At 47.8% G+C, this 23,301-nt stretch overlaps 2 protein-coding genes across 3 annotated transcripts in view; both read right to left on the bottom strand.

The window, feature by feature from the left end:
- Nucleotides 1-3,120, bottom strand: part of TNFRSF14 (TNF receptor superfamily member 14) — a 33,100-nt gene extending 29,980 nt beyond the window's left edge. Inside the window, exons 1-2 of the mRNA XM_075121063.1 lie at nt 2,089-3,120; nt 709-814 (exon numbers count right to left, since the gene is read on the bottom strand). The gene's annotated coding sequence lies outside the window, so the exon portion shown is untranslated. The remainder of the gene's footprint in view (nt 1-708; nt 815-2,088) is intronic.
- Nucleotides 3,121-9,733: 6,613 nt separating this feature from the next.
- Nucleotides 9,734-23,301, bottom strand: part of LOC125624197 (tumor necrosis factor receptor superfamily member 14) — a 28,361-nt gene continuing 14,793 nt past the window's right edge. Inside the window, exons 3-9 of one of the 2 annotated variants that reach the window (XM_048824580.2) lie at nt 20,966-21,071; nt 19,252-19,377; nt 17,952-18,107; nt 15,099-15,189; nt 13,915-14,102; nt 12,788-12,804; nt 9,734-10,601 (exon numbers count right to left, since the gene is read on the bottom strand). In XM_048824580.2, coding sequence (XP_048680537.2) covers nt 10,512-10,601; nt 12,788-12,804; nt 13,915-14,102; nt 15,099-15,189; nt 17,952-18,107; nt 19,252-19,377; nt 20,966-21,071 — 774 coding nt within the window. In that variant the 3' untranslated portion in view covers nt 9,734-10,511. The remainder of the gene's footprint in view (nt 10,602-12,787; nt 12,805-13,914; nt 14,103-15,098; nt 15,190-17,951; nt 18,108-19,251; nt 19,378-20,965; nt 21,072-23,301) is intronic. The other variant, XM_075121065.1, reaches the window with a different exon arrangement.

The following is a 23,301-nucleotide window of genomic DNA, read 5'->3' as shown; positions in this document are numbered from 1 at the left end:
GTGACAGAAGCTGAGTGCAAGAGCCAGAGGGTAAAGTAGGGTTGTAATCAGAAGGCGCAGCCAAGAGTCAGAAGCCAAAGGGTTAACCAGAGTCACAGTCAGGAGGCATAACCAAGGGTTGGGGGTGGGGGTCCGAAGCCAGGACAGGGCTGGGGTAAGGACGGAAGCTGGCTGGAGCAGGGCTAGGACAGAGCAGAAGCAAGGACTAGGCAAGCCCAGCTGCAGGCAGGGTACACATTGAGCAGCCGCTGTTCTGCTCTGGGTGCCAGGCTGCTAAGCAGGACTCAGAACTGCTGATCCACCAGCCACTCGTGTGCTGTGACTGCCCCGCGATGCAACTCGGCTTACTGGCTCCCCAGCAGTGAGGTCAGTCAAGGGAGCAGGCCAGCAGCTGGTCCTACCTGACCTGGCCTCTGACAGGCCTCAATAGGTGAGGAAGAGAGGTGTTATGGAGAAAGGGACTTGCCCAAAGTATCACAGTCCGTCTCCTTCTGGATCTCCTGTGTCCCAGGCCACAAGAACCATCCTCTCTATGTCCTCCACTGACAGGTGAGTAACAAGCAATGTAGATGTTTACATGGAGAGATCCGTGTCACCACCAGTCAGATTCACAGTAGTAGAGGCGACCAATGTCTCTGGAGGAGGCCGGGCAATTGGACTCTCTTGGGAAGGGTCATGACTTTTAAAGAATGAATTATATATACCTACCAGCACTGCACATGGGACAGCATTCGCCATTTATTTCATATTCGCCTGGGTAGCATTTTACAGCTTCGGAAGGCGGCAGTTGTGTTATCAAGAAAATGACAAAAATCTTTAGGGAAAAAGAAGAAAGAGTTTCTGATTCGCAACATGGAGGCTCAAAAGCAGACGGGGAGGGGCTGGTAGCACTGTGGCACTGATTAGCCTCCCTGAGCCTGCGGTTCACCCACCGCCCATGGTTTTGCTCCTTGCTGTTCAATATTTTCCAAAAATGGAGCACAGACAACATGTGGATTGAAACAGGCACCATCACCAGCATAACTGCCCAGCGTCGCTTCAGACCTGTGCATGCGATTTGTGACACATATTCCTGACTTCTGAGACATACCTCCTGCTGTACACCCAGTAACAGGATGTGTCACTGTGTCATCCCTATCTAGTATTGGGGGGGAAAAATCTGTGTTTAATGTTATCAAAACAAAGGGCGCTTACCACTTCAAAGGTCTTGCCAAACAGGGAGAGAGTGATGGACAAGCCGCAAATTCTGCAGCAAGGATGTTTTATACATGGTGTGTTTTGCCGAGTGCTCGGAATACAGTTGAATTTAGCACGAGCTTCACTTTACACTGTAACACCCAAAATGGAAGGACTAATATACGATTGACCATGGAAAGCCCCAAACTGAGACCCATCAGCACACCTTCCGTGTGGGCCAAGCGTTATTCCCTGTGCTGGCCTGTCCCTCACGTCCACACAACCACGGAAACCATGGGAGGAAACGGCAGATACAAAACAACAAAACTATGGGGTTGGAGCAGCAAAGTCAATGCAAAGCACCACAACGAGCAACTGTCCATTTAGAATCCTCAAACATTTCCTCTTTCAAATGGCAACTTTGGGGGTCGGATTATTTGTTTTTCTAAAATCAGTGTCCGTTAAAAAAAACTTCTGCCAAGCTACACAATGAAAAGTCAATCCACTTAGACCCCCACAGCTCCAGGCTGAGTATCAGCTGATGAGAACAAACCAAAATCTCCCAGCGGTGTTTTTTTCCCACTAAATGAAGGCAGAAAAGTTATACTGTATTTTCAATAGTCATTTTGGTTGTGCTTTGCTGTTTCCACCAGATGGAGCCCAACAGCTTCTAAAATGCAGAGAAATTTTCTCGACCAAGGAATAAACCCCAAACTCCCGCGGGCCAAGGGTGTGTAGTTTGCGTTAGCAAAAAAAGGGTAAATGTAAAGAATTCACGTTCCTGGGATCTTATTATTAGTCACAGTAGACATGGACACCCCCAAACCTCCCACAGTCTCTCTGCTGGGTTTGCTGGGCAGGTTCAATCTCATTAGCTCCATTTTATTTCAGGAACTTTTGTGATCCACTTACCCAGAGCATGGTCCTGAGAACAGACCGCAGTGTGTGTGGGCTTCTGCCCCCACGCAGGGCATGGAGTCTCTGACCTCTACAGCTCAGCGCGGCCTCCAGGTCCTGATCATTGGCAACAAGCTGCAAGACTCAGTGAGCCTGGTGCCACCGCCCTGTCCTGGGGTGTCCGTCCCCTGGAGCCTTCGCCCCCTTCTCCGGGGAACTCCCTGGGCCTGCTCGCAGGACAAAAAGTCCAAAGTTCTGGGCTGGTTCCGGTTCTAATCCAGGCCCAGCAGCAGCAGCCAAGAGACCAGCTCCGACCCAGCCCAACTCAAAAGTGAAAGTGCAATTAGACAAGCAGGCGGGGACTATCCCAATGGGCTGGGCTTTAGGCTTATACTGTGTTGTTATACGGAAAGAGATACTTAAAGTCAACCCACCAAGGGCGCCAATTCGGGGGGCAGGGGAGGGCCGGAGCCCCCCCCAGTTTCATACAGGAGGTGTGCAAGCTCCCAGGTGGAGCTCTTCACTACAGTACGGGGTTAGTGTGAGGTTGTGCACAGGAGAGGTGCCCCTGGGGCAGGGAGTCAGGATTTTGTTTACAAACAGAGGCTGGGTGATTAAGATAAGAAAGGGCTGGGGATTAAGGGTATGGAAGTTTAGCCTGTAAAAGAGAAATCCCTCTGTGGAGGGGGGAGAGGGAGGAGGGGTTGTGTTCGAAAGAACAGGGGAGGAAGAAAAAGTACAGCAAAGCACTGAGCCAAGGTTACATTCAGAAAAGGGGAAGATTTGGGGATGTAGATGAAAAGACGGGGTCAGACCCAGAGCGGGGCTAGCCATGTATAGAGAGGCTCCCACTCTGTCTGTGGTATTTATGTGGCCTCATCACCATGGTATCTGAGGCTGCACATCACAACGTCTAATCTGTTTCTCCTCCCAGCCCCTCGGTGAGGTAGAGCAATGCTGTTATCCCCATTGTACAGGTGGGGCACTGAGGCACACACAGCCTTTTAAAGGCCAGATTTTCAAAGGTTTTCAGGCACCTAGTGAGATTTTCAAATACACTTAGAAAGTTAGGTGCTTTGCAAACCCCATTAGATGCCAAGCTGTATCTTTGGGTACCTAAAAACCTCTGTCCTTACAGCACTGGCCAGGGGTTAGAGAGGAAGTCCCTGGAGGGAGTAGAACCCAGGTGTTTCAGGGCTAGCTCCCTATCCAGCAACTCTGATAGATGGGAGCAAAACCAAGGCGGCCAGTTCTCTGAGACTCCTGCAAATGGTCCCAGGATGGATGTCATGGTTGACAGCATGAAAAGCAGCACAGAGGTTAGGAAGGATGGAGAATGAGAGTCAGATGAGAGGAGATCACTTAACTTCGAAGGGGTGGCAGGTTCTGCCCCATGCTGGGTTGTAGAGCAATGGCTGCTGTGCAGTTTTACATTTTAACTGAAAACCATTTTGTTCAGTCATTTTTTGTTCTGAGTTTGAAAAAAGAAAGGAACGAGAAAGTACGAGTATCAGATGTGTTTATGCCACAAATTCTTAGGATTTCAGCTGTACTCAGGCCAATTCCAGAACAAAGAACAGAAACAGCATCCACTGAGTCCATCAAGTCGATGATTATTGTCATGATTTGCATTATTCACTGGGCACCATCTGTGTGCTGAGCACTGTTCAGAATATGCCAGAAAACCCAGTCCCTGAGCCAATATGACTGCAATAGAAGTTTTAGTTGATTAAGGACTAGAAGATTTGACCCTCCAACTTTCTTTCTAAAGGAAGAGCACCTCTGCCTGTTGATTTTCCTTTCCTGCCTGCAGTGGCCCCGATATACCTCAGAAGTCTCCGTTTTTGTCTCAACTTTAAAACATAGAATTTTCTTAATGTTTGAAGTTATCTGGAAAAAAAACAACACATAGAGTTTTCAGATCCCTAAGTAGCCCTTGGAATCACAGTTAAAGTTGCCCCCCCCAAATCTGAAATGGCACCCCTGAAACCCACGGTATAGTGGGCACATAGTGTTGACCCTGGAAGGATCACATGGAGGTAAAAACTACCTGTGCCATGGCTACATTGGGATTTTACATCCAGATAATTACCTGCATATAAAAACATACCTGTTTTTCTCCAGCAAAGACACAACCTAGTACCCCAACAATGGGCTGGCTACTCTGCCTAGCAACAAGTCTCATCTAGCCAATTGAAAAATCACATTCTGTTTAACCCCTTCTGCCAATTACAGCGACAGAGGAAGAGGGGTCTGTCACCTGGCAAGACAGTCACCCAATCACAAAAATACACCAATGGGAAAAATCAGGTTGGGCCCGCCCACATTGGAATCCTGCCTAGCAACTCCCCAGTTTAAAAAAAAAAAAAGAAAAAAAAAAGGATTTAGCCCACCAGGAAAGGAAGTCAGGTGATTGACAGACCAATATTAACCCCTTGTGGAGGGCAGGTTTCATGCCTTTTCCTTGACTCTGGGATCAGATGCAGACCCAGAGACTCACTGAGTGATAGTGGATGAGTCAGGGGGGCTCAGGCCCCGAGAAGGGGTTTAGCCCTCCCCCTTCCACACTCACACACTTGGTGCATGAGCGAGAATCAACAACTGGACAGGTTTCAGAGTAGCAGCCGTGTTAGTCTGTATTTGCAAAAAGAAAAGGAGGACTTGTGGCACCTTAGAGACTAACCAATTATTTGAGCAAAGCTTTCGTGAGCTACAGCTCACTTCATCGGATGCATTCAATGGAAAATACAGAGAACATGAAACAGTGGGTATTACCATACACACTGTAACCAGAGTGATCACTTAAGATGAGCTATTACCAGCAGGAGAGCGGGGGGGTGGGGGTGGGGGAACCTTTTGTAGTGATAATCAAGGTGGGCCATTTCCAGCAGTTCACAAGAACTTCTGAGGAACAGTGGGGTTGGGGGGGAATAAACATGGGGAAATAGTTTTACTTTGTGTAATGACCCATCCAGTCCCAGTCTCTATTCAAGCCTAAGTTAATTGTATCCAGTTTGCAAATTCTAGGGCCTAATCACATCAGCCACACTATCAAAGGCTCATTCACCTGCACTTCTATCAATGTGATATATGCCATCATGTGCCAGCAATGCCCCTCTGCCATGCACATTGGTCAAACTGGACTGTCTCTACGTAAAAGAATAAATGGACACAAATCAGACATCAAGAATTATAACATTCAAAAACCAGTTGGAGAACACTTCAATCTCTCTGGTCACTCGATTACAGACCTAAAGGTGGCAATACTTCAACAAAAAAACTTCAAAAACAGAGTCCAATGAGAGACTGCTGAATTGGAATTAATTTGCAAACTGGATATAATTAACTTAGGCTTGAATAGAGACTGGGAGTGGATGGGTTATTACACAAAATAAAACTATTTCCCCACGTTTATTCCCCCCCACCCCCACTGTTCCTCAGACGTTCTTGTCAACTGCTGGAAATGGCCCACTTTGATGATCACTACAAAAGGTCCGTCCATCCGTCGTCCCCCCGGGCTCTCCTGCTGGTAATAGTTCACCTTAAGTGATCACTCTGGTTACAGTGTGTATGATAACACCCATTGTTTCATGTTCTCTATGTATATAAATCTCCCCACTGTATTTTCCACTGAATGCATCCGATGAAGTGAGCTGTAGCTCATGAAAGCTTATGCTCCAATAAATTTGTTTGTCTCTAAGGTGCTACAAGTCCTCCTTTTAACAACTGGATAGTACATGAGAGATGATGGGCAGCATGGCACTAGGCTGAGCAGGGAGAAGTTGTGTTTGATGCAGTGGAGCAGGGGAGCCAGTGACGTGGTAAAAGCAACAAGCCAGGGAAATTATCTTCGCAGCATAGATATAAGCAGAGGAAGATTGCATCACAGCATGCATTGCACGTACCCCTCCGACCCTGTGCAATTCACCTTAGCTAAACGGGTAGTGATCAATGGCTCCATGTCTAGTTGGCAGCCGGTGTCAAGTGGAGTGCCCCAGGCGTCGGTCCTGGGGCCAGTTTTGTTCAATATCTTCATAAATGATCTGGAGGATGGTGTGGATTGCACTCTCAGCAAATTTGCGGATGATACTAAACTGGGAGGAGTGGTAGATACGCTGGAGGGCAGGGATAGGATACAGAGGGACCTAGACAAATTGGAGGATTGGGCCAAAAGAAATCTGATGAGGTTCAATAAGGATAAGTGCAGGGTCCTGCACTTAGGATGGAAGAACCCAATGCACAGCTACAGACTAGGGACCGAATGGCTAGGCAGCAGTTCTGCGGAAAAGGACCTAGGGGTGACAGTGGACGAGAAGCTGGATATGAGTCAGCAGTGTGCCCTTGTTGCCAAGAAGGCCAATGGCATTTTGGGATGTATAAGTAGGGGCATAGCGAGCAGATCGAGGGACGTGATTGTTCCCCTCTATTCGACATTGGTGAGGCCTCACATGGAGTACTGTGTCCAGTTTTGGGCCCCACACTACAAGAAGGATGTGGATAAATTGGAGGGAGTCCAGCGAAGGGCAACAAAAATGATTAGGGATCTGGAACACATGATTTATGAGGAGAGGTTGAGGGAACTGGGATTGTTTAGTCTGCAGAAGAGAAGAATGAGGGGGGATTTGATAGCTGCTTTCAACTACCTGAGAGGTGGTTCCAGAGAGGATGGTTCTAGACTATTCTCAGTGGTAGAAGACGACAGGACAAGGAGTAATGGTCTCAAGTTGCAGTGGGGGAGGTTTAGGTTGGATATTAGGAAAAACTTTTTCACTAGGAGGGTGGTGAAACACTGGAATGCGTTACCTAGGGAGGTGGTAGAATCTCTTTCCTTAGAAGTTTTTAAGGTCAGGCTTGACAAAGCCCTGGCTGGGATGATTTAATTGGGGATTGGTCCTGCTTTGAGAAGGGGGTTGGACTAGATGACCTCCTGAGGTCCCTTCCAACCCTGATATTCTATGATTCTATGATTCTAAAGCACAGCTCCCTCGCATTGCTTTTGAACAGGCCCTCCCCTAAGGCTCTGAGGCCAGCCATTTATGGGTAGATGTATCACCAAAAACAGACTCCCTCTTATCTCTGGCCAAAGTTTGAGAGACTGCTTGCTGGTGGTGGAAAAGGAGAAGTGCTCTCTTGAAATCTGGTTTTAAATCCTTGTAGGTGTTTTAGAGCCCTAAGGTTAAAATACTCAGTCTGCAAAAGTAGCAGCATAGACATTGTCTAACGTTTTCCTTTAAGGGCTTTTATAGGTTACGAATACTACCACAATGCCGCATGATGGTGTAGTTTGTACACATGGGTGTAGTTTGGAGGGGCATAGGGGAGCATTGCCCCCCCCCCCCAGCTGCAAGCCTTGGGTAGGCATGGAATTTTTCCCCCATGCACAGGTCCACTCTGCAGCCAAGGCCCAGTCCCTGCTTGGAAGACCCGTTATTACTAGTGTTACGGTAGAGGCCTCAGCTGAGATCAAGGCCCCATTGGGCTAGGTGCCGCACACACTGTAATAGACGGTGCAGCCTTTATTTATCAGATTGATTTATGAGGGCCCCACGGCGAAGGAATCAGAGTCACCAACATCAGTCCAAAACTAAGAGACAAGAGAGAATATAGGGGGGGAAATCAAATCAGTATCTTAGATGTCTGTATACTAATGCGAGAAGTATGGGGAATAAGCAGGAAGAACTTGAAATGCTAGTTAATAAACACAACAATGAGATAGCTGGCATCACAGAGACGTGGTGGGGATAATACACGTGACTGGAATATTGGTATAGATGGGTACAGCTTGCTCAGGAAGGACAGGCAGAGAAGCAAGGGAGGAGATGTTGCCTTATATATTAAAAATGTCGACACTTGGACTGAGATCAGATGGAAATAGGAGACAGACTTGCTGAAAGGCTCTAGGTCAGGATAAAAGGGGTAACGAATCAAGGGAAAGGTCATGGTCGGGGTCTACTGCAGGCCACCGAACCGGGAAGCAGAAGTGGATGAGGCTTTTTTTTAAACAACAAACAAAATCATCCAAAGCACGAGACTCAGTGGTGAAGGGGAACTTCAACTCCCCAGACATCTGCTGGGAAAATAACACAGCAGGGCACAGATTATCTAACAAGTTCTTGGAACGTATTGGAGACAAGTGTTTATTTCAGCAGACAGAGAAAGATACTAAGGGAGAGGCTGTTCTAAATTAGATTCTGACAAATTGGGAGGAACAGGTTTAGAATTTGAAAGAGGAAGGTAGCTTAGGTGAAAGCGATCATAAAATGGTAGCGCTCATGATTCTAAGGGAGGGTAGGAAGGAAAAACAGCACAATAAAGAAAATGGATTTCAAGAAGGCAGACTTTAGCAAACTCAGGGAGTTGGTAGGTAAGATCCCATGGGAAGCAAGTCTAAGGGGAAAAACAGTTCAAGAGACTTGGCAGTTTTTCAAAGAGAAATTAAGGGCACAAGAGCAAACTATCCCACTCTGTAGGAAAGTTAGGAAGTGTGGCAAGAGACCACCCTGGCTTAACCAGGAGTTCTTCAACGATCTGACACTCAAAAAAAGAGTCTTACAAAAAGGGGACACTGGGACAAATTACAAAGGAGGAATATAAATAACACAACTATGTAGGGACAACATTAGAAAGGCCAAGGCACAAAATGAGATTAAACTAGCTAGAGACATAAAGGGTAACAAGAAAACATTGTACAAATACATTTGAATCAAGAGGAAGACCAAGGACAGGGTAGGCCCATTACGCAGTAAGGAGGGGGGGAACAATAACAGAAAATGTAGAAATGGCAGAAGTCCTAAATGACTTTTTGGTTTCCGTTTTCACCAAAAAGTGGAGTGGCAATTGGACCTCTAACAGTGAATGCCAGTGAAAGGGAGGTAGGCTCAGAGGCTAAAATAGGGAAAGAACAAATTAAAAATTACTTAGACAAGTTAAATGTCTTCAAATCATCAGGGCCTGATGAAATACATCCTAGAAAACTCAAGAAGGTGACTGAGAAGGTATCTGAGCCATTAATCAAGTATCAGGGGGTAGCCGTGTTAGTCTGTATTCACAAAAACAAGGAGTCCGGTGGCACCTTAAAGACTAACAGTCTTTAAGGTGCCACCAGACACCTTGCAACAGTGATTTTTTCACCCTTCAGCACTCTATAGAACACAAGGGTCTCTTCCCTACCTTCAAGACTCCTCATAACGCAGCCTTTCCCTACTTGTCTGCTCCTGTATCTTATTGCATTACCCCCAGCATCCCCAGGCCTCCCACAATGGCAGCCTCCATCACCCAGTCATCTGCCTCTCCCACAAGCACCTTGGCTCTTTCTTCCACAGCTCCTGTATGCCTGGTTCATCGCTCCAGACTCATCGAAAAGGCCACAGCACTCTCCTTCAAATCCCTCCGCAAGACCCACTTCTACCATGCCACAGAATAATAATCATGCTGCTTTTCTCTGTGGTAACGCCCCTCATCCAAGCACTGCAGTGCTTAAATACATTAATGAATGAAGCTTCACAACCCGTTATCCCCACTGACAGGAAGGTTGCTCTGGGGTGAATGTGACTTCACGGTCTTCTTCTTTCATACGCATCACAAATCCATACCTAGATTGTCCAGCCATCTGACTGCTGCTTTTCAAGGGAAGCAAGATCGTGCAGTCCCCCCTCCAAACTTCACTATTAAAAAGGTTTAGCTTTATTTCCAACCATGCTTCTTACCTGTGATTTTATCTCACCCAGAGAGAAGGTATATTAAGAGTTAATATTTACAGCAATACAACATCTCTGTGGCCCTGTTATAAAACTAAAGCTATGTATAAAATCCACGTTGACTACGTGGTCACCTGGTCCAGTATAGTCATCAGAGCAACTGGTCCAGTAGAGAGTCCTGGATACCAGGTAAGTGTTCGTGGAAGGTATGGTTACACTTGAGTTTTTGCACTGACAGTTTCACCGGTGATAGGGAATCGGTGAAAGAAAAGTGCTGGTTTCTATACTCACTTCCACAGGCGTCAGAGAGTGTTTACATTTGCAGCATTTCCATCCCTGATGAGAGCAGCGCAGTGAGGGCAGCTATCCCACAGTGCAGCTCTCCCCATTTTGACTATAGGTCTTGTGGTAAGTGGGGGTAAGCACAGGGTCCAAGCGGGCGATCCTTCGCTCTGTGGAGCAGCCAAGGTTACTTGGCCAGATGAGCACTTGCAAACAAAACAGGAAAGGGAGTTCCCGTGGCTTTACAGGGGGAGGGGCAGACATCGGTTTACCTGGCCTCAGAGCATCAGAGCTGCTGGCCAGAGTGATCACCCTAGGCACTGTGGGATATTCTCTGAAGGCTAAAAGCTTTTTTCACAGGAAGAACACGTCTCCACTTGCACATCACCGCAAAAGGATCAGCGGTAAGAACTGTACGCCTCTCGTGGAGGTGGTTTTCTGTTTGCGGTGGAACTTCTGTCATTGGCATTGTTCCTGAGTAGGCATGTTTTCAGTCCCATTCTCTGAAGTCTGCAACAAAGTTCTCTCTGCCTGTCTTTTAGACGGATCCTTTAAAATATGACAAAGTAAAACAAAGACATTTTGAACATTCAGTTACTAACAATCAAATGGCTGGTACATTGACCCATACACCTGCTGGAGTTCTCTTTCTTAGAGTTTGTTTTCTTAGTCATTATGATGAAGTATTATAATACTTATTAATGTCGTTCCCCACTTAGAACAAAAAGTTATACTGTCTGGCATCATTTTTTCCTATAAAAAGTGTCCAGTTTGCTGGACGGATCTTAGACTTTGAAATTAGCTAATTTCACAACATCTTAAACTGTGTAGTGCCATAAAGATATCGATAAACCCGAAATAAAACAGCAACTGTTCTTGAGAAGCCCATTTCCAAATCAAATATGCTGAAAGGGAGACAAGGTAAGTAAGGTAATATCTTTTCTTGAACCAACTTGTGTTGATGGAAGAGACAAGCTTTTGAGCTTCCCAGAGCTCTCTTTCAGGTCTGGGAAAGATAACCAGGGCGTAACAGCTAAAGGTGAGATAGATTGTTAAGCGTAAGAGGTTAACACATGTTGCAATAAACTATTTAAACAAAGTGGGAAATTAACACCTCTGCAAGTCATAGGACAAAGCAGGGTTAGGAGGTTACAAATAGTTGTAAGGACTGGTATAACCGCTGTCTCTGCTGAGTCCATGATTTAGGGCTAGTCTACACTGGCAATGCTAAAGTGCTGCCGTGACAGCGCTTTAACGTGGCTTGTGTGGTCGCAGCAGAGCACTGGGAGAGAGCTCTCGAGGGCTCTAAAAATAACCACCCCACGAGGGACGTAGCTCCCAGCCAGTGTAGACAAGCCCTTAGGGTCAAGCAGAGTTATGAACTTAAGGGCAAGTCTACACTTAAAAAGCTGCACCAGCAGAGCTGAGCTGCTGAAGCGCTTTAGTGAAGACACTACCATGCCCACGGGAGAGCTTCTCCTGTCGGTGTCGTTAATCCACCTCCGTGAGAAGCGGTAGCTTTGTTGGCAGGAGAAGTCCTCCCATCGACATAGCACTGTCTACGCTAGGGGTTGGGTTGGTGTAACTACGTCGCTCGGAGGGGATGGGGGGGATTTTTCACATCGGAGCGACTTCATGATACCAATGTAAGTTTGTAGTGCAGACCTTGCCTACACTCCCAGGCTCGTCTTGTGCAGGTTTCCTTCGAGGACGAGGAACGATAAGTCAGATAGGGAGTGATTGCTTTGTGAAAAGTGTTCACACAAGGGTGTCTTTTATAATTTTTCGAGTGTGAGCTCATTGGAGAGTGTAGTGATTGTCTGGTATCGTCCACATAGTTTTTGGGGCAGCTGGTGCACTGGAAGAGGTTCACCAAAATCTGTCCCGCCTTGTATTTAGCTGTGGTGGTCCGGTTACCTTTCCCAGACCTGAAGAAGAGCTTTGTGAAGCTCAAAAGCTTGTGTCAAACACCAACAGAAGTTAGTCCAGGAAAGGATATGATCTCACCCACCTTGTCTGTCTCATGTATGTTTAAGCAGTTTGGGAAATAGGCTTCAGGTGGCACGCCTGGGAGATTAAAGGGCCAAAAGACAAAGGAAAAAAGTCCATTTTAACTTCAGACGTTAAAGATTCTTTTGCTTTAAAGTTTGCTATCACTCAGAGCCACCTGTTACAAAGGTTCATTACATTGTTTGGATGATAGATGTCCAAATAGTGGGGACCTTGACCTTGGGGCACGTTTAACGCCGAATTTTGCACTCCTATGGTACCTTCCATTTAGGGATCTCAAATCACTTCACAAACATCATGGAGCAAATCATGGTCTATGCACAGCCCAGGTAATTTGCTCTGTTGCTTTCTGGGCTTTGCACAGCCACAGAGTATGCATGTGTAAGTGTGGGGGGAAGAGTCAAGTCTTTGGTATCCCCTAAGGTGGGTAGTTTTCCCATTTTACAGATGCAGAAAGTAAGGCATATTTACCCAGATCCCCCAATATATTTACGTTCCTAACTTCCATTGAAATCAGGCGCCTAAATAACTTTAAAATCAATGGACATTAAGAGCCTAAATACTTTTGAAGATCTGGACCATAATGTTTAAGTGACTTGCTCCAAAGTCACATAGTGAGACACACACACACACTTGCAGCAAGCAGACATAGCCATGGCAGAGACACTCAAGCAAACCCCTGCTCCAGGTCTTGTGCATAGTAAATAAAAGACAAGACAACTCACCCCTGTCTCCTGTGCAGCTGCAAAGAAAAAGAAACAACTGCGTCAGAAAACAGTCTGGTGCATTTTGTATTGACACATTTATGTATTAACGTCCCAGGGCCAAGTCCTGCCCTTAGACACATGCACAGCTCTCTGTGATTCAATGGGGCCATGTGTGTGCATATCCGCAAAACGTGGCCCCACTCTGCTCTAACTGTGCTTTGCACTACACTTAGCAGCATCTTGAGGAATCACCCCGCTTGGAGAGGAAGGTGGTTACGTGACAATGCTAATCCAATGTGATTCTGGGCTCTAACAATGCTTTGCATTGATACAGCACCTAGCCTCTAAGGATCTCAAAGAGTTTTGCAAACAGCAAGCTATAAGGTGGGCATTATGTCAAACAGCTACACTACGGCAGAGGGAAATTGAGCGATTTGCCAAAATTCACACCTCTGGTCATTGGCAGAGCTGAGACTATTATCCAGGAGTCCTGATTCCCAGTCCCAGCTATAACCAGTAAACAATGTTCTCTCTTAGACCTGAGAAAATGTTCTTCTCTTGGTGGATAAATGATGGGGCAAAACGGAGATGCTTATTTCTGAAGGAGTAACAGGTTATGAATAGAGCCCAAACTCCCGTTCCATTAACATCCCTGCTCCCACAGTGAATGAAAAGGGAACTTTGTTAGCACAGATCAGATACAAGCGGGAAAGATCATCAGGAGGGGAGAACTGGTCCAGGTCGCTTGGAGAATGTGAACAGCTGGTATTTCTAGCCACTGCAGAACCTGGCCTGGGAAAAAGGCCGGTTTTGGCCATGAGCTGGGGAGGGAGAGGATCTTCCCGAGCTGGGCAGGGGGCATGTCCACTGCAGCTGGGGCGATAGCGCAGCACCCTGGCCTGAGACCAGCCAGTTCACCCCGTAAAGTAGGTCACATTTAGGGTCAGCGGGTCTTAAAGGCAACCCTTTAAAGAAGAGAGATTTAGACTCTCACAGGATTCTCAGTTTGAAGAGGCAATTCCAGTTACAGGTTGGCATGTTCCAGGGTGAAACAAAGACCAATGTGGGAAGTATGAACTCTGCCAGTCTGACCCCTTTAGAGACCCTTTGACGGGTTTCACAGGTCCCACGCTTTTCTTACTTACGTGTTAGCTCACTTTTCCTCTTCTTCCTCCGCCATAAAAAGACCACTACTCCAGCCACTGGAAGTACAAGTAACACTGGAAGGACAATTATCAATGCTATCGCTTTGACAGAAAGGCCTTTTTGTACACAAACGGCATTAGAAGTGGCTGTCCCGGCCTTTAGTTCTGTCATCCCTTCCTCTTCACACCTAAGATGAAGGAAGATATGTTATTAAACATGTCAGCATATCTACAGCCTTCCCACTGTCTCGGGGCACCCATCATTCCGCCAGGTGGATTCTTTAATATATTGGATCAAATATGATAAGACCTCATCCAGATTCTGACCCTGCAGTCTGTGGACAGGCCAAACTCCCACTCATTTCAAGGCTGTAGGATTGCGCCCTTTGAGCGATAGAAACCTACACATTGGAAAATTAAGTTATAAGGGCCCAAATAGTGAACAGAACATAGGATTAGACTGAAAAATACAAAGACAATAAATTGACTGTAGTGACCTCAGAAGTTTTTACCTGCCCACACCTCCGCGTAGGATTCTGTGTTTTTAATGCCTGTGTCACTGGCTCTAGGTTTTTTGCCGCCCCAAGCTCCGAGCCATGGCCACTGGTCGGCCTCAGAACAGACCGAGCCTGCGTCAGGGGCTGAACTGGCCCCCAGCTGCCCATGCCAAGGAGGCAGAAAGGTCTTTAGGACTTGGTGGATAATCGAAGGAGCTGGTTTTCAAGTCTTCATATTTGCAAACCCTGCCCGCTCCTGTGTGGCCATGGGGCTCTCTGGCCATGGAACTGGGGCTGATACACTGCATAGGTGGCCCAGGATCTGGATCCACACAGTCTCTCTGCCATGTCACTGGGCTCTGTGCAGTGAGGATCTGGCAGAGGGGGCTGTGGTTGGAATCCACCAGCCATCCCATCTCACGGTTATAAACAGCCCCGAGGTGAATCCACAGAGAGTGCCCAGAGTATGGAAAGGGATTCCTGGGGAAAGGATTTCTCCAACACACAGCTCACAGCTGTACTGACTTAGGGTTACGTTTCCCAGCTGCTGAACTTCAGGGCATCTCTAACCAGGTCAATTATAGCCGCAAAATTCAGGTACAAAGAAATAATGATGAATGAAAGGCGAGAACGCAGCGTGTAAAGTCAGTGCAAGGGAAAAGGCCATGTGTCGTCAGAGTCACCTACTTGGTCCATGGCTGACAGGCGCGTGACATCTTGGTTGCTGAGAAGGTTCCATCAGGGCAAACCTCACATACGTTGTCACGGAATTCTGTGCCTATAAAAGAGGAGAACATAACTGAATTCTTTCCTGAATGTGGGGCCTACAGGAGCCTTGATTTCAGAAAGGTCTCCATCCACATCTCCCCACTGTCACCACCCCCACCATGTTGCAGAGCCATCTCGGTCAGTGCAGGAGTTAGCACTTTAAGAATAGATCTGCGCTGGTGTTTTATTCCTGCCCTGTACTTAAATCTGTCAGTACTCATAGAGCACAGGTACATGGGGAAAAATGCACCTCCTGCTGCCCCACATACCTGGGCCATTACAAGGGCCAACATCCCAAAGGAATAGTAAGACTCAAAATAATGGTGCCAAGTTGTGTAATAGCACAAAAGCTGCAACAGAACACAGCAGGGGTGGAGGGCAATCGGGTTTTGGGACGTGGACTTGCAGACCTATGTATATATTAGGTCGACTTACAGCCACCGCAGTAATTGCCTCGGTGGTGCATTTCCACACTACCCTCCTTGGGCCAGTGGTGCATGTCCTAACCAGGAGGGCTTCCACTGACCGAAGAGGGGCAGTGTGGGGAGCTGAGAGCCCGGTCTCTTGGCTCTGCTGGCAGCTCCCTGCCAGGAGCCTGGCTGCCCCACAGGTTCCTGGGCTCCTGACAGGCTGCCTCCTCCCACCTCCTGTTGACACTGACATAATTAGGTCCCTTCCTAGCATGTCATTGTAAGGTGCCTCTTTGCCTTTTTCTGCACTTCTCTGCAACCTCCCTTTCTGTCGTAGTGTAGAAATGCTCTTGAACAGCCTGGGTGACATGTAAATGGAACAACAACACACACTCTGCTTTTCGACAGCAGCTCCCATCCCAGTATCTCCAAGTGCCGATCTCTCAGGGCGTTAACCTCACATCACCCCATGCAGTATCCACCTTCAGAAACACACACCTGGCTAGCTGGACAGTCAAGCTCATTAGTTACTAGAGCAAAGAACCTTGAGGTACTTTTGGTTCGTCTGGAACTCACACGTGCCTTGATCAAAAGCCTTACCAATGGACCATGGCCTGGATCCACACCCTCTCTCTCTGTAAAGGGACTTATGTATCTACAGCAGTGATGCACTCCAGTGTAATTAACAGGGATTCTGCACCAGTAGAAAATGTCAGGTTTCAGAGTAGCAGCCGTGTTAGTCTGTATCCACAAAAAGAAAAGGAGTACTTGTGGCACCTTAGAGACTAACAAATTTATTTGAGCATAAGCTTTCGTGAGCTACAGCTCACTTCATGGGACGCAGGTAGTGGAAAATACAGTGGGGAGATTTTATATACACAGAGAACATGAAACAATGGGTGTTACCATACACACTGTAACAAGAGTGATCAGGTAAGGTGAGCTCTTACCAGCAGGAGAGCTGCGGGAGGGGGGCGGTGGGGGGAAGGAAGGGACAACCTTTTGTAGTGATAATCAAGGTGGGCCATTTTCAGCACTTTACAAGAAGGTGTGAGGAACAGGAGCGGCCCCGGGGGGGGGGGGTAAGGGGGGAGAATAAACATGGGGAAATAGTTTTACTTTGTGTAATGACATATCCACTCCCAGTCTTTATTCAAGCCTAAGTTAATTGTATCCAGTTTGCAAATTAATTCCAATTCAGCAGTCTCTCGTTGGAGTGTGTTTTTGAACTTCAACCAAAAAACTTCAAAAACAGACTCAAACGAGATCCCCCCACTGTATTTTCCACTACATGCATCCGATGAAGTGAGCTGTAGCTCACGAAACCTTATGCTCTAATAAATTTGTTAGAGTCTAAGGTGCCACAAGTCCTCCTGTTCTTTTTTCAGTGGAAAATGTGTTGCTGAACAAGTCTGTTGCACTATAGGAGCTCCAAAGGGGGCATTGTTTCAAGAAAAGGGTGTGTTTAGCACACTTGTCTTACTAACAGAATTCTCTGCCCAAAAGGGTGCTTGAGGGAGCTCTGTTTCTGGTGTGCAAGTTGAAGCTGAACTCACACTGCAGTCTGCTGCTGCGTAGGTGGGCTGCCAACATGTGTGAGTGCAAACCCACGGCCTCATGCAAATTGCTGCCTGAAAGAGCATCATGCGAGTGTCCAACGACACCCAGAGGAGTCTCAGCTCGTCACAGCCTGTGACACTTAACCTTGCCCCTGTATTTTTCATGCATGTTTAGCAGGGGGATGGCAGCTTTGTGTCTGGCCTGGAAGACGACCGGAGCTCAGCTCTAGGGCAGGACCCCGGGCAGGGAAGAGCAATTCCAGAGTGAAGGACCCCTAGCAGCTTTCTCCCTCCCACCCCCTGCCTCCCACGTATATTGAGGGAGCTCCATCTCAGTCAGGACCCAAACCACTTCTGTCTCTACAGGTCAAACCCAATTCCGACATGGTACCAACAGGCAACTCCGCTCCGTCAGCAGGCTGCTGCATTCTGCAGGGTCCGAAGGGTGGCCCCAGGCAGAGCACAGTTCAGCAGAGACTCCTGCCTTAGGGAGAAGAGGTCAGAGGCGTCTGGCCAGGCACGGATGGAAAGAAGTGCTGTTCACCACAGCTGTGACCTGGGCATCCAGCTCAGCACGTGCTCTGAACCACCCTGGAGCTGTGCAACGCTGTTACAACTGGCAGTCACGCTCCCTCAAAGAGGGGGGCCCATCTACAGCTCAGCCACTCTTCCGGCTGCTTCCCCAGCTCACCAGCATCACCTCAGTCTCACCTGGATCAAGTCTCCACCAGTTTGCCCTGCTCCAGATTCGTTCTGTGACTGCAGGGTTTCCCCTTGGTATCACAGAAGTTATGTTGCCTTACCAGGTTCTTTCACCATAGAGCCAGGCAGGCAGATGGTGCAGGGACGACACATTTCACAGTCCAGGCCTGCAATGTGCCTGCAGAAATCCCCCGGGGCGCAGCCGCACATGGTGTTCTTCGTATATGAGCATTTTTCTTTTATTATCAGTCTGGCTCCTAAAGGAAAGTTAAATGCATCACAAATACATTTACACGGGAACTAAACAGAGCAGATACAAAAATTAATGTGTATCCCCAGTCCTTGCTGATCCATGGTACAGGGCACAGGAGCTAGAGGGGTTTGTTATGATGACTCCATTTAACAAGTGTTGTCATGTAAACAGAACCCCCTGGAGCCTGATTCTCCGCTGCCCTTCATCTTGTGTTGTATTTACATCTGTGCAAAGGCTGCATGCAAAATGCTACCAAATCAGCGTTCTCTACACAGCTGCAGTTGAGATCGTGCTTTGCACCCACTCTGCATTCATCTGCAGAGGATCTAGCAGAGTTTAGCAGAGGGTCTAGCAGGGTGTGAATAATGACAAAGGCGGTGGAGAATGAGGCTCCCAGTAGCCACAGATAAAGGACCACAACCTCCAAGCCAGCTGATCACTGGAGAAGCACTCCACTGTAGTGGGATTTTGGAGTGGCCATAACACCTGCTACACAACCTCTCCTCCTGGCTGCCCAGCTGATCCCCTTGAGCTGGGAGGGCCTTTGGGGCCACAGGCAGCTGATATAAACTAGAGCAGCCTGCAGGCTGTTCTAATTCATGCTGGGGACCAGACCTTAATGCCTCCATAAACAGAGGAGCGCAATGGTTGCTTACTGTCACTCATGTCACTCCCGCCTCCTGAGGTAGTTGCGTGTTCCTCAGCCACTGCTCAGGACCTAGGGTCTGAAAGGGAAGGTTATAACCTTCCCCAAGTACAGTCCAGATCCTGAGGGTGCAGTGCTGCTGCTCTAGGACAAACGATACCATCTGAAATGTTTGATTACAATTATTGTTTATTGTGTTTGTTTTTCTTCTGCTAAATCTAGAGATCCACTTTCCTCCTGAGAAGAATCTCCCGGGATGATTCCACAGACCTTAATCAGTGGAAGATGTGCAACTAAAGCCCATGCATTGTGCCAGAAATCTCCACTTCCGTGATTTGCCCAAGACTGCAAGGAACTCAGTAAGAACTGTGAGCGGAACCCAGGTCTCTTGACTTCCAGTCTTGGATCCTAACAACTAGGCTGCTTTTGTATGTGTGGGCCGGGGGAGACAACTCAGAAAAAAATAATTAAAATCCACCCACACACAGAGCAGCTTCCTTACCTGCATCGCACAGTTTACATCTCATGCATTCCGTTAGGCCATTGGGATGCTCTGTATATGTGTCGTCCACACATGGCATGCAAGTTGTGCTGCTATTTTCTCTACAATGTTTGACCACCCTAGTCCCTAAAGCAAACAAAACAATTAGCTCCTGTGTAAATTAGGCTAATATATTTAATGCATTCATACAGAGATTGCAAAAGCAGGTCATTATGCAGGACAAATGCACACGCTATGTGTGTGGATTTTACATGTTGCACACACCATCACTGGAAATAAAAGGTAAACGTCTCAGAACTAGACTGCCAGACCCGAAATCCTCTATTTCTGCACAACACAGGAACAGCGTAGACAGAAACAATCTCATAACTCACACCCCTCCCTTATCAGCAGTATCCCTAGTACAGTCGTGCTTAGACTCTGTGTACCGGATACAGGACCGTTGACAGATGCGTGTGTCCCCACTGTGACCAGTCAGGATCTTGGAAAAGATGCAGTTCTGAGTATTGTAGTTCCTCCTAGGGGGATGGAGAATCCCCAGGTGAAGCAAGTGACTGGAGGGATCATATGACCAGAAAGGGCCAGGGACTAAGAAGTCAGGTGGCTGCCTGTGGCCAGTCCTCTAGTACTGTAAGAGGTAGATTGAGAGGTGAGGGGCTGGGGCAGTCCTGGTGTCCACAGCAGCCTGCTGGACAGCTGCCTGGCGCAGGGCTGTGGCTGGGCTGGGACTGGCAGAGGTCCCTGTGCAGAGGAAAGATCAGTAGGATCCTGATAGAAGGGGACTGTGAGGGGCTGGGGAAGGGCTGGGGGATCCTGGATGCAGGGCAAAGGGTGAATACAGTGAATCCTAATGGGGACAGTGTATTGTCTGTGTTACAGTCAATCAGGGCAGAGATCTGGGCCATGGGCCGTCAGGCCTAGAGTTGGAAACAAAGAGTTCAGCCGACTGGTCAGAGCTGGGTCCAGGGGGGCAGGGTCCAGGAACAAGCCAATGGTCAGTACTGGAGTGACAGAAGCCGAGTGCAAGAGCCGCAGGGTAAAGTAGGGTTGTAGTCAGAAGGCGCAGCCAAGAGTCAGAAGCCAAAGGGTTAACCAGAGTCACAGTCAGGAGGCGTAACCAAGGGTCGGGGGTGGGAGTCCGAAGCCAGGACAGGGCTGGGGTAAGGACGGAAGCTGGCTGGAGCAGGGCTAGGACAGAGCAGGAGCAAGGACTAGGCAAGCTCAGCTGCAGGCAGGGTACACATTGAGCAGCTGCTGTTCTGATCTGGGTGCCAGGCTGCTAAGCAGGACTCAGAACTGCTGATCCACCAGCCACTCGCGTGCTGTGACTGCCCCGCGATGCAACTCGGCTTACTGGCTCCCCAGCAGTGAGGTCAGTCAAGGGAGCAGGCCAGCAGCTGGTCCAACCTGACCTAGCCTCTGACAGGCCTCAACAGGTGAGGAAGAGAGGTGTTACGGAGAAAGTGACTTGCCCAAAGTATCACAGTACGTCTCCTTCTGGATCTCCTGTGTCCCAGGCCACAAGAACCATCCTCTCTATGTCCTCCACTGACAGGTGAGTAACAAGCAATGTAGATGTTTACATGGAGAGATCCGTGTCACCACCAGTCAGATTCACAGTAGTAGAGGCGACCAATGTCTCTGGAGGAGGCCGGGCAATTGGACTCTCTTGGGAAGGGTCATGACTTTTAAAGAATGAATTATATATACCTACCAGCACTGCACATGGGACAGCATTCGCCATTTGTTTCATATTCGCCTGGGTAGCATTTTACAGCTTCAGAATGGGGCAGTTGTGTTATCAAGAAAACGACAAAAATCTTTTGGGAAGAAAAGAAGAAAGAGTTTTGGATTTGCATCATGCAGGCTCAAAAGCAGACTGGAAGGAGCTGGTCGCACTGTGGCACTGATTAGTGCTGCGATGCTTTTGCCTAAAGCATTTTGTGTCCCTCAGGTTCAAGGTGAGGATTCAACAGTGACAACACTCCTAGCAAGCTCTTCTCAACCCTGACCCGGATGCAATGAGCTCTCGTGTCTACAGAGCAGCTTCCATCTCCTCTCTCACACCGCTACAGAGACACCACTGAAAGCAATAGGAGTTGGGGGCACTGTTTAGGAAGTGCTCAGCACACTGCAGGATCAGGCCCTTTAAGTGTCTTTTGATGTTTCCTTTGCAGTAGGAAGCAGTGTTCGCAAACTGCATGTTACTGCAATAACTTCAATGACCCCATGAGCATGTGCCTCAGTCGTGTCTGGGTATAAGCGTCATGTGCTGAGTTGCTCTCTCCTGACACCCAACAAGGAGCTATTCCAACAAGGAAAACAACAACATGGGTTCTGGAAGCCTGGGTCCTTCCACCTGCTCTGGGCCAGGGGCTCGGGACATGGGCAGGGGGCTGCTTTCACCTCCACCGTGGGTGGGGTCCACCGCTCCTGCAGACTTTTGGGAGGGCTCTGGCGCCCTTGCTCTGGGCTGGGGCTACTGAGGGCCGGCCCGTAGCCAGAGACTCTGGGCGGCTGGAGCCAGTGCTTGCATCGCCCGCCCACCCCGCGCTCCAGGGCTGCGGGCCCTGCTGCCCAGCCACTGCTCTGGGGCTCAGGCTGGGGGCCGCGCTGCCTGCCCGCCGAGCGCTCCAGGACAGAACTGTGTACGAGCCAAGGCAAGGAAGACTTTGGTAGTGCAAGCACATTCAATGGAGATCATAATGATGAACAAGATGATAATGATGTTGACTAGAAATGTTACCAGCACTCTTACATTTCCATGATACTTATGACAAGTTTATTATCATATTTTGTTTTACCCTTTAGGGTATTCTTGTGATGCTTTGAGGTCACAAAGAAATCCAATTTTATCTCTTGAAATAATACATAGAGTCATTCAATTAACAGAAACAAATGCAAATTTCAAAGTGGTAATTTTAATGTGTTCATGGTGTCACTGTTTATCTCCGCTTCTGGGGTAACGGCACCACTTGACAGCTCCACATCATACTTCATCTTAAAGTAGACATATGAAGCTTTCAAATGATGTGTGATGTGTATTTGTACAGAGAGACTACATTAAGATGACCAAATCGATGGTGTCTGACGCTCACCTACATCGCCATTTCCTCAGTACCACTATCCAGATACTGGGTCAAACTCTGCTCTCATTTAAACCTTGAATAATTCTACTGACATTAGTTTGGCTAGAATCCAGCCTTTACAGCCCTGGGACATGATCCTCCAACCCTGACTCATGTGTGTGCTTAGCTCAGTTTGGGTCTAATCATGTGCATCACAGTGATGGGTTTGGATTCATAGAACGTGGCCTTTGACATTTCAGCTAAAGCCGCTTTCAGTAATGATTTTTCTAAATCCAGAATCATGGGGGATACCCTGTTAGACACTTGGAAATCATATTCCTTTTTCTTCCCGTATATTCTCTTTCCCTTTTACCCATGGTGCATTTTGCCAAGTACTTATAATACAGTTGAAATTAGCAATATGACTGGCCAAGGAAAGCCCCAAACTGAGACCCATCAGCACAGCTTCCGTGTGGGCCAAGTGTTATTTCCTGTGCTGGCCTGTCCCTCATGTCCATACAACCATGGAAACCATGGGAGGAAATGGCAGATACAAAACAACAAACGATGGGGATAGAGCAGCAACAAATTCAATACAACGCACCACAACGAGCGATTGTCCATTTAGAATCCTCAAAGTTTTCCCCATTCAAATGGCAACTTTTGGCGGTAGGATTGCTTGTTTTTCTAAAATCAGTGTCCGTTAAAAAAAGCTTTTGCCAATCTACACAATGAAAAGTCAATCCACTTACACCCACCCCCCCCCCCCCCCAGCTCCAGGCTTTTGAGAACAAACCAAAATCTCCCAGCAGTATTTTTTCCTACTAAATGAAGGAGGAAAACTTGTATTTTTAAGATCCATTTTTGTTGGTCTTTGCTGTTTCCACCAGATGGAGCCCAACAGCTTCTAAAATGCAGAGAGATTTTCTCAACCAAGGAATAAACAACCCCAAACTCCGGCGGGCCAAGGGCGTGCAGTTTG

This window comes from Caretta caretta, chromosome 18, assembly GCF_965140235.1.
Source record: "Caretta caretta isolate rCarCar2 chromosome 18, rCarCar1.hap1, whole genome shotgun sequence".
NCBI classification, from domain to species: domain Eukaryota; kingdom Metazoa; phylum Chordata; order Testudines; family Cheloniidae; genus Caretta; species Caretta caretta.
The sequence above is the reverse complement of the archived record's forward strand: the minus strand, read 5'-3'. Positions and strand labels throughout refer to the sequence as shown.